Raw genomic sequence first — 10000 nt, 5'->3', positions numbered from 1 at the left:
ACCTTAAACAGGAGGAAAGTGCGAGAGAGTTAAAGAAGAAGAAGAAGAAGAAGAAGAAGAAGAAGAGGTAAAAATCAGAATGGTGGCGCCGAAACCGTCTAGATCTCTTCTTAGCGTAGCGCCGATAAAGGCAAGGGTAGTGGGAGTGAGGGGTGAAGAGGGCAGAGAAACGATAGGGGTTGTAAAGTCCCGATCTCGTAGTGCTCCCAACTCGATGACTGAAATGGCTCTATCGTCTTGCTCTATATAGACTTGACTGAAACTAGGAAAAGAAGCTACCAAAGCTACGAGTAGAGAGAGAGAGAGAGAGAGAGAGAGAGAGAGAGAGAGAGAGAGAGAGAGAGAGAGAGAGAGATAGAGAGATAGAGATAGAGAGAGAGAGATAGAGTACGATATATATATACACACATATATAAATACATACATACATATATATATATATATACATATATATATATGTATATATATATATATATATATATATATGTATATGTATATATTGTAGATGTAGGTATATACGTTGAAACGATTTCGCGAGGTTAAAGAAATCGATGTAGCCAATCGTAAAATCGTACTCGATCGGTAAAAACGTTCACGATAAATTCTTCTCTATTGCTAACCCCCTCCCCCTTCTCCTCCTCCCTATTTCCGTTTATCTTCCTTTATACTTAAATCAGGTAGGATGATGCGACTATAGTAGTTTTGATAATGGTAGCGTTGATGGTGGTAGTAGTGTATCGGTCAAGTTCGCGAAACTCGCGCTTAAACTCCGTTATAAAAATTAACGAGTAACGATTTTAGATCAAAAGATTCGATACCCGATGACTGAGTTTCTCCATCGGGAATACCAATTTAGATCGATAAATTTTTGTTTTTCATTATTTATATTATTATTAACGTACATAGAATTATATCGTTATAAACGCGTATCCTAGACAGGACGATGGAGTATTATTTATTTAATTTACTTACATACTTATTTACTTACATATTTACTTACTTAGTTATTTACTTATTTACTTACTTACTTACTTACTTACTTACTTACTTACTTACTTACTTACGTGTATATATTTGTACCAAGAAAAATCGAACGTTAGTGACAAGGAAGACGAGTTTACGATGTTTCTAAATGGATGTTAAAAAAGTGATTCTTAGTTATCGCCGTTGTGATTCGCATTGTGAAATCTCTTTCTCTCTCTCTCTCTCTCTCTCTCTCTCTCTCTCTCTCTCTCTCTCTCTCTCTCTCTTTGTTCTCTTTTCTCTTTTCTCGTTTTCGATCTCGTTCTTTTTACAGTCGCGAATTTAGTAGGTTGCGTCAGGGTGTATCATTCGTAGGAAAGAGAAACTAAAGGAAATTGTTATAGTTTCTCCGCGATACTTTCATATTAGGACAGAAAGCTTTCCGAAATTTTTCGAGAATGGAGGAGTACACCCTGTCGTAGCCGATTCAATTTGCCTAATGAAGAAAGCGAGGGACGAGCTAGGCGAGCCGATAAAACGTTACCCCTCTTCTCTCTCTCTCTCTCTCTCTCTCTCTCTCACTCTTTCTCTCAAACACTCTATCTCTATCTCTCTTCCTCGCTCTTCTGCTGTTTCTGCCTTCGAATCGATTCCGTTTCATGCCTTTGACAGAGTTATTGCGTTTCTATACCCCGTTACGTGTGTGCCCTTCCTTTTTACTCTTTCCTTTCTCTCTCTCTCTCTCTCTCTCTCTCTCTCTCTCTCTCTCTCTCTATCTATCTCTCTTTCTATTCTTTTTTTTTGTTTCTCTGTTATTTTTCTATGCGACTAACTGATAGAAAGGACAAACGTTGCCTCAAGCACAATTAGCAAGATATATATATATATATATATATGTATATATGTATGTGTGTATATTATGATTTTACAAATTAATAATAAAATTATTCGCGTATATATAAATATTGACGTAAATTAATATGTATTTATTTTATTATCACAATACGCGACGATTAAAAATATGGAAAATATTTTTTATAAATATATTTATCTTTCAGAATTCCATAAGACACAACCTGTCGTTGCATTGCAAATTCATGAGAGTACAGAATGAGGGAACGGGCAAGAGTTCATGGTGGATGATCAATCACGATGCTAAACCTGGGAAATCACCACGACGTAGGTAAGTTGAAATATTACATATGTATTATTTTCATAATTTATATCATATTATTGTTTTTTTCTTGTGTTTCTTTTTTTCCTTTTTTTTTTTTTTATATCTTTTTGTTTTTTTTTCATTCCGGCAAATACTTCGACATTTATCAGATAAATTCTCGCTCATTTTTCCATAATAATTCTTAATAATACCAACGTAAGGGATCATCAAGTATTGATCTTTAGGGGATCATTATTCTTCTTATTATTATATATGTATTATGCATCTGTACGTCTACACGTTAATATGAAATAAAATATCGTGCAGAGCTACGTCAATGGAGACGAGCAAATTTGAAAAAAGACGTGGTCGAGTTAAGAAGAAGGTCGAAGCATTGAGAAACGGAGTTTTGCAAGCTGATGCTACACCAAGCCCAAGTAGCAGCGTCAGCGAGGGTTTAGATCTTTTCCCTGACAGTCCACTTCATCCAACCAGTGGATTTCAACTTTCACCGGACTTTCGGTGAGTCATCTTGGATACGAAAGGATACGATATCATTCCTGAACCTTATCTATCTATCTATCTATCTATCTATCTATCTATCTATCTATTCTCTATACCTACACCCATTCCGCATTCTATTTTTTGTTGGAATATTTTAAAAGAAAAACTTTTTCGTATAATAATATATATATATATATATATATATATAATTATTATTATTATTATTATTATTATTATATATACATATATTTCCAATAGACCTCGAGCATCGAGTAACGCGTCCTCCAGTGGTCGATTGAGTCCAATTCCTGCGGTTTACGGGGAACCAGAATGGACACCAACCTATGCGCCATCTTACAGTCCGGAACAGTTAGGTTCGTACGAAGTGTTACGGTCATGATAGCTTTTTCACTGCTCTATTATATCTACTTATCGATTTTATAAGAAATTTTATCACGCTTATATATATATATATATATCTTATAATTAATCGATTTAGACACGATCCTGGCCGGTAGCCTCGCGGAAACTATGAAACTGGAGTCGTATCAAATGTACCAAACGTCACCCCCTAATCATCAGCAACAAACTGGCCCACCACCTTCTTACTTCGATACGCAATACCAGAGAAACAATACTCTACGCACTGGTTCGTCATCTTTCGGACTTCCACCTACGCCACAGCCCAGTAGTCAACAGAGGTGCCCGATACATCGTTTACAGGCTTGCGCTTGTCAGATGGTGAATATATATATATATATATATATATATATTTACGAAGTGTTTTATTTTGTTTTTTTAACTTTCTTTTTGTTTCTTTCTTTTTTTTTTCCTCCACCCTTGAATATCGGTCAACGAACGCGGAACCAAAGAAACGGGTCAAAAGGAAAAAAAAAAGAAAATATAACGTATTTTTTTGTCGATCAAACAATCTCATACATAGATCACGTAAACGTTATTTTGTATCTTTATTTTCGATACGTTTAGAACCTGAGTCCGGTGTCTGGAATGTCACCGTCATATCAACAGAACGAACCAAGCCCAACGGCACTGAGTAATAGTCAACAACAAACGATCCAGTATATGATTCAGAATCAACAACGACAACAGCAACAACAACAGCAGCAACAGCAGCAGCAACAGCAGCAGCAGCAACAACAACAGCAACAACAACAACAACAGCAGCAACAGCAGCAGCAGCAACAACAGCAACGACATCAACAACAGCAACAGCAGCAGCAACAACAGCAGCAACAACAGCAAGCACAAAATGGTCCAGCGGGAGTAAGTCCGCCGCACACACCTTCCCCATGTGATTCAACGCCAAGTACAATGATGGGACAATTAATGGGTGCCCTTAATAATTCAGCCCTGCTCGATGATCTCAATATTAACATCGAAACGTTGCACGGTGGATTTGATTGTAACGTCGAAGAGGTTAGTTTTTTTCTTCTTTTTTTTTCTTTTTTCCCCCTCTTACGTATACTTTTGTTTCCCGAATAGAAACTTACGTCGGTAGTTTTTAATTTAATTTAAAAAAACGATCGAACGATTTTTTTTTCTTTTTAATAAAAGACATAATAAATGTTAAAAGTGAATAACGCCGATTAAATGATTCGAGATAAAACTATATAATGATTTATCCTATCGTCACTGTCTTAAACGATACTTTTATTATTTATTTCATTAATATATTTGTAATAAGTATATCCATTTTGTTTATTTTGTTAACGATAATAGGTAATAAATCACGAGCTTTCGATGGATGAAACATTGGATTTCAATTTTCAACAAGGCGTAATGGGTACTGCGGCGATTCAAGTTAGCGACGGTAACATCGTCGGACAAAATGGTATAGTTTCTCAAAATAATGTTGGGGTTGGTACGGCTACCGGAAATGCACCAGCGGGAGTTTACATGAGCACCAATGCGGCGACTCCCGCGGCACCACCTTCTTGGGTTCACTAGCAGTGGACCCCTCTGCCCTCGACACCACCATTGTCCTTACCAATTCCATCGACCAACATCGATGGATGGGACAATTATTGCGGGATGTCGGAGGGACAATTCGGTTAGTAAAATTATTCTTCTTATTTCTTTTTTTTTTTTTTTTAATTATCTTCTTAGGATATATCGATCGTTCTAGGATCGCTTGATTTTCACTGCACCTTTTGTTTATTCGTAAATTTTTTTCTTTTTTCTTTTTTTTTTTTGCTTTCTTCATTTTTCTCTCTCGAGAAACTTACGTACGTATTATCTCGGAGTGAGGGGCGAAGTGGAGGGGCTGGGATGTGGGGTTAAAGATTGAGAGGAAATCGTCGTGCGAAATATCGAATCGAACGATATTTTTCGACAAGCATCGAACGAACGAACGAACGAACGAACGACAATCGATATATATTCCGAAGGTATGGAAATACCCTTTAATGCCGGTCGCGTCCATATGCGGAATAATATTTGCTCTCTCTCGAGCCATAACAATGGTCTCGCGAACGGTGTTTAATAAACCGCGTCGGAGTTATACCTCCGTTTTGTATACTAGTTCGTACGTGCCGTCACATTTATATATCATACTGCCACCTGTTTTGTTCGATATCATTGTTGACTTGTGCGCTATGCATTTTACCCATCGCACAAGCTTCGTGTATTCGCGAGAGCTATCCAATTATTTTCATCGTTCTCTCGAGCGTTTTATCCTTCGAAAATCGAAAGATATAACACGTATGGTATGGTACGTACCTTCTTCTATCCTGTCGAAGTGATTAAACGTTTTAGTAGCATTTAATTTTGATGATACGATGGGAATACGTATTTTTCTCTTTTCTTTTTCTTTCTTTCTTTTTTGTTTTTGTTCTTTTTTTTCTCTTTCTATTTTTTCCTCTTCTTTTTCTTTCACTTTGGTTTTTTTTTCTTTTTTTTTTTTCCTTTTTAATTCCCTTTTTTTTCCTTACCAAAAGGAACTTTTAATACGGACGGTTCGAGGAGGAAACAATTTTCTTTTTTAAGGACATTTACTGGATATTGTTTCTTTTTTTTTTTTTTTTTTTTTTTTTTTTTTTTTATATGGATATGCGTTATGTGAAATTTCACGTAATAGCAGTAGTAATAGTAGTAGTAGTAGTAGTAGTAGTAGTAGTAGTAGTAGTAATAATAATAATAGTAATTGTAGTAGTAGTAGTTGGTAGTAGGAGTAGTAGAAATGCAAGTAAAATTGTCATGAATAGGGGGTTTTGATATCGTTACTAACTTTTTACGGAATTCGTTTCTGCGAAGGACACCCTTAAACGCGACGTTTATTACATTCGCGTTAGAGAATACTTTTTGTCACTTCGTATAGCGTTGATTGCGATAACGGGAACGTTACGGCCTTTGCCTTTTCGAAAAAAGCTCACTGCAATTATTCTGCAAGACTTGCGATAGAAGTTACAAGAGCGTGGGAGAAAGAGAGAATCCCTTTTTACGCAATCGCTTGTACGGAATAAAAGGAAGGTCGGAGGGAACGAACGACAGTCCCTTCTCGCAAAAAATGAGTTTCGTCGGTGTTGAACGCATGTAACAAAACCTCCGGCTAAAATAATTCGCGCTTCGCTCCTTTTAATCTTTACCGTACACGCACACAGTGTTGTACCGTGTAATTACGGTTTTATCCACGGCATCTCGACTCACGTACCTCGCGGCTTCAACGCAAATGGAAATGAAAATGGAGAAAGAGAGTGGTATGCGACACCGTGATAAAGGATTATCAACATTTGCATTACGCTTTTGCTAAAGAGAGAAAGAGATATCTCTCTCTCTCTCTCTCTCTCTTTCCCTCTCTCTCTCCCTCCCTTTCTCTCTCTCTCTCTCTCTCTTGGCAACGTGTTATCGTTCAAATCGTAGTACGATGCATTGCCCGTCATCCGAGAAACGATAACAAAAGGCATCCTGGCGTGCTCCTGGTGAAGATGAGAGAAAGATGGTGGAGGTAACAGGGAAGTGGGATATCCCTTATTATTTTTCTCTTTTTATTTATTTATTTATTTTTTCTTTTCCTTTTTCTTTCGGCAGAAAAAACTTTTCTATGAATTTCACCAGTATCCCTGTCGCTCTTAATGCTTGCCTTCTTTTTTTCTTTCTTTATTTTACTTTTTTCTTTTTTCTTTTCTTTTTTTTTTTTTTTTTTTTTTTTTTTTTTCTTCTCATCCTTCGAAAGATTTCATCGAAAAATTTCGATCGAACGATTCTCGTTCTTACATAGATACGACAAGTTTACGTATGCATGATACATATGTGCACGTACTTATGCGTGTAAACGAACGAGACGAGACGAATAGAGACGAATAGAGACACAAACCCCACGTTCAAAGCACTTAAGTTACTTACGTACTTATACCGATAGGAAGGTAGAAAAATCGCTTCGTTGATCGCGTTAACCGTCCGCTTATACACTCGGACAAATTTCTCTACCGGTGGCAGACATTATTTACAGAGAGCGATATCGATTCGGATAGATATTAGCTTTTAGGAAAATATTTTTCACCGATGGTAGACATACTGTTGGGAGGAAGGTAGAGAGAGTGGTGGAGAGGAGGAGGAGTGGGGGGGGGGAAGAAGAGGGGAAAAAAAAGCAAAAAAAAATATTGGCCCTGTGCGTTACGTGTACCGTTATATTACTGCCCCCGGCATATTTCAACAATTTATTCCGCATAGGTACATACACGACAAGATGTCTTTTTTGTTTTGCTATTCGTTTTGCTCTCCCTCTCCCTCTCCCGTCTCTCTCTCTCTCCCTCTCTCTCTCTCCCTCTCTCTCTCTCTCTCTCTCTCTCTCTCTTTGTCCCTAGCTGTATCCAACTTTCTCTTTCTCATTCGTTTTATTTATTTATTTATTTTTTTTCTACGCATTACGGTAGCGACGGTATGTATCTGGGAGGAGGGGGGAAAGGGCGGTGTGTATATACGTATATAAAAAAAAAAATCGTTGGTAAAGTTAATATCAACGAGAAAGGACGAATTAATATATATATATATATATATATATATATATATATATATATATAATATATATAATATATCTTTGCTCTCGCCGATCTCTAACGAACGACTCGTTTTGTAATTTCGATTCGAATTACCTTGATTATCGTGGATAGTATTATCGTCGATAAGAATAGCTCGAGTCGTCGATGATTTAAAAAAAAAAAGAAAAAAAAAAAAAAAAAAACGGACGAAAAGGAATGGAAGAAAGAAAGGAAGGAAGGAAGGAAGAAAGAAAGAAAAAAAGAAAGAAAGAAAGAAAGGAGGAAAGAAACAAAGGATTAGAAAAAGGATGAAGTAAAAGAAAAGGAAAAAAGAAAAAAATGGAAAAAAGAGGAAAGGTGCGCGAACGATCTCGAGTGGTGAAGGGAAAAGGGAAGCACTTAGCCGAAACTGCAGGAGTCTGAAAGTCAGCAGCTATTCGGCAGACGTCACTGGCGCCAGCGGACTACCTTAAACCTCTCCTTCTCAACCTCCTCCTTCTCCTCCTCCTCCTCCTCCTCCTCCTCCTCCTCCTTCTATTTCTCCTTCTACTCCTTCTCCTTCTCTTCTTCCTCACTCCTTTTCCGCCCACCATGCCGACAATCTCATTCCCCAAAAGCGTCGCAAGAATTATAAAGTTGGTGAAGGAGCGACCGTGCGAGCGTCAGAGAGAAAGAGAGAGAGAGAGAGGGAGAAAGAGAGACGAGGATGGAGGGAGGCGGGAGAGAGAGAGAGAGAGAGAGAGAAAGAGAAAGAGAAAGAGAAAGGAAAAAAGAAAGAAAAAGAGGACAGGGATAGGGACTTCTTGCCTCGACCGTGCTCGGAACTCCTGTCAGCCGAGTCACCTCCGAACTACCCTCATCCCCTTTTCATCCCTTTTTATTCTCTCACTCACGAAGTTTCCCAGGAAAAGCCAATCTCTTCTAGATTTTCGATACAGTTAAGAATTTTGACCGGTAGTCGTGTTTCTCTCGAGAATCTGTACACGATTAGCGAGGTGAAGGCGGGGGGGGTTGTTCGGGGGGGGAGGGAAGAGGAGGTAAGGTTAGTTAGGTATAGATATTTAGATCGAAAAAGATCAATTTTATATTGGGACAATTGTATTGTACAAATTCGACAATAGAAAACCAATGGTAAGGGTACAAGGTCTTCTATCGCATTTATATTGTATTCTCTTATTGTCAACGTCGTCGTTTTTTTTTCTATTTCTTTTTTTTTTTTAATCTTTTTTTCTTTTCCCTTTTCCTTTTTTTTTTCTTTTATCAATCCGTTCGTAAAACTTCGACGTCGCTCTTTTTTCTTTCTTCTCCTTTTTTCCTCCCACCCCCCTTCACCCCCCGCCCACCTGCCCCTCTTTTATTTTTAGCTATCAGTATTATTATCGTCGTCGTTTTTGATAGATAGACGTAAAAGGGACTTTATGTTCTAACGATCGAATGTGTCTCATTCTATCTATTCGTTAACCTTGAGCTTATAATTTTCCTCTAGTCTCTTGTGGTCTATATAGGCTAACTCTACGCGTCGTTGACGACTTTAATCACCGTTATTATTTTTCACGGGATTCTCGCTACTGTTATAATACGATAACGATGATCGTTGGTCATGGCCAATTAACTTTCTATGGTACGGAAAGTATAAGTATAATATACCTACCTACGTTTGATCGTGTTCATCCGAGCGTAAATGTTTTTTTTTTTCTTTCCTTTTTCTATTTTTCTTTTTCTTTTTCCTTTTTTTTTTTTTTTTTTTTTTTTTTTTAACGACACAAACGTACACACGACGACAATTGTGTTCCAGATCGCGAATACGACGATACTTCATATTTCGTTTCTTAGTTGCTGATACTACTATTATTAATTGATCTTCGAATCTTTTATAATACAGTACCGATATACAGGAATAACGACGACGATTTTTTTAAACTTAAAAGATAGAATATATATGTATATCTTTAATTCATTTTTTCCTTCCTCCTTTTCTTTCTTTCTTTCTTTCTTTCTTTCTTTTTCGTTTTTTTTTTTTTCCTTCTTTTTTTTCCTTCCGCCTCTTCAGTATACGACGACAGGAAAGGAATAATATACGCGCGTATGGAAGGACAAAAGTACGAGGGCAGTGATGGGGGAGGAGGAGGAGGAGGAGAGAGGGAACGTTTAACGGAGAGTCGCGATCTCCTTCAAGTCGCTTCTTTCTTTCTTTCTTTCTTTCTTTTTTTCGTCTTTGGATAACCGCGAATCTTCAACTCTCTCTCTCTCTCTCTCTCTCTCTCTCTCTCTCTCTCTCTCTCTCTCTCTTTTCTCTGTTTTCTTTTTCTTTCTTTTCCTCTCGCGTTTCTTCGTTTCTCTCGCGAGAGAGTACATCTCTTCCGTACCTGTTTCTCGTGCC

At 37.5% G+C, this 10000-nt stretch overlaps 1 protein-coding gene across 9 annotated transcripts in view; it reads left to right on the top strand.

Moving 5' to 3' along the window:
- Positions 1-10000, top strand: part of LOC124423712 (forkhead box protein O-like) — a 114888-nt gene that overhangs the window by 75506 nt on the left and 29382 nt on the right. For all 9 annotated transcript variants that reach the window (XM_046961776.1, XM_046961774.1, XM_046961773.1 and 6 more), the window contains 6 exons: positions 2022-2146; positions 2447-2641; positions 2882-2997; positions 3123-3364; positions 3611-4060; positions 4364-4694. In XM_046961776.1, the coding sequence (XP_046817732.1) occupies positions 2022-2146; positions 2447-2641; positions 2882-2997; positions 3123-3364; positions 3611-4060; positions 4364-4591 (1356 nt within the window). In that variant the 3' untranslated portion in view covers positions 4592-4694. The remainder of the gene's footprint in view (positions 1-2021; positions 2147-2446; positions 2642-2881; positions 2998-3122; positions 3365-3610; positions 4061-4363; positions 4695-10000) is intronic.

This window comes from Vespa crabro, chromosome 4 (assembly GCF_910589235.1).
Source record: "Vespa crabro chromosome 4, iyVesCrab1.2, whole genome shotgun sequence".
Lineage (NCBI taxonomy): Eukaryota > Metazoa > Arthropoda > Insecta > Hymenoptera > Vespidae > Vespa > Vespa crabro.
Note: the sequence above shows the minus strand (reverse complement) of the source record. Positions and strands in the feature narration are given on the sequence as shown.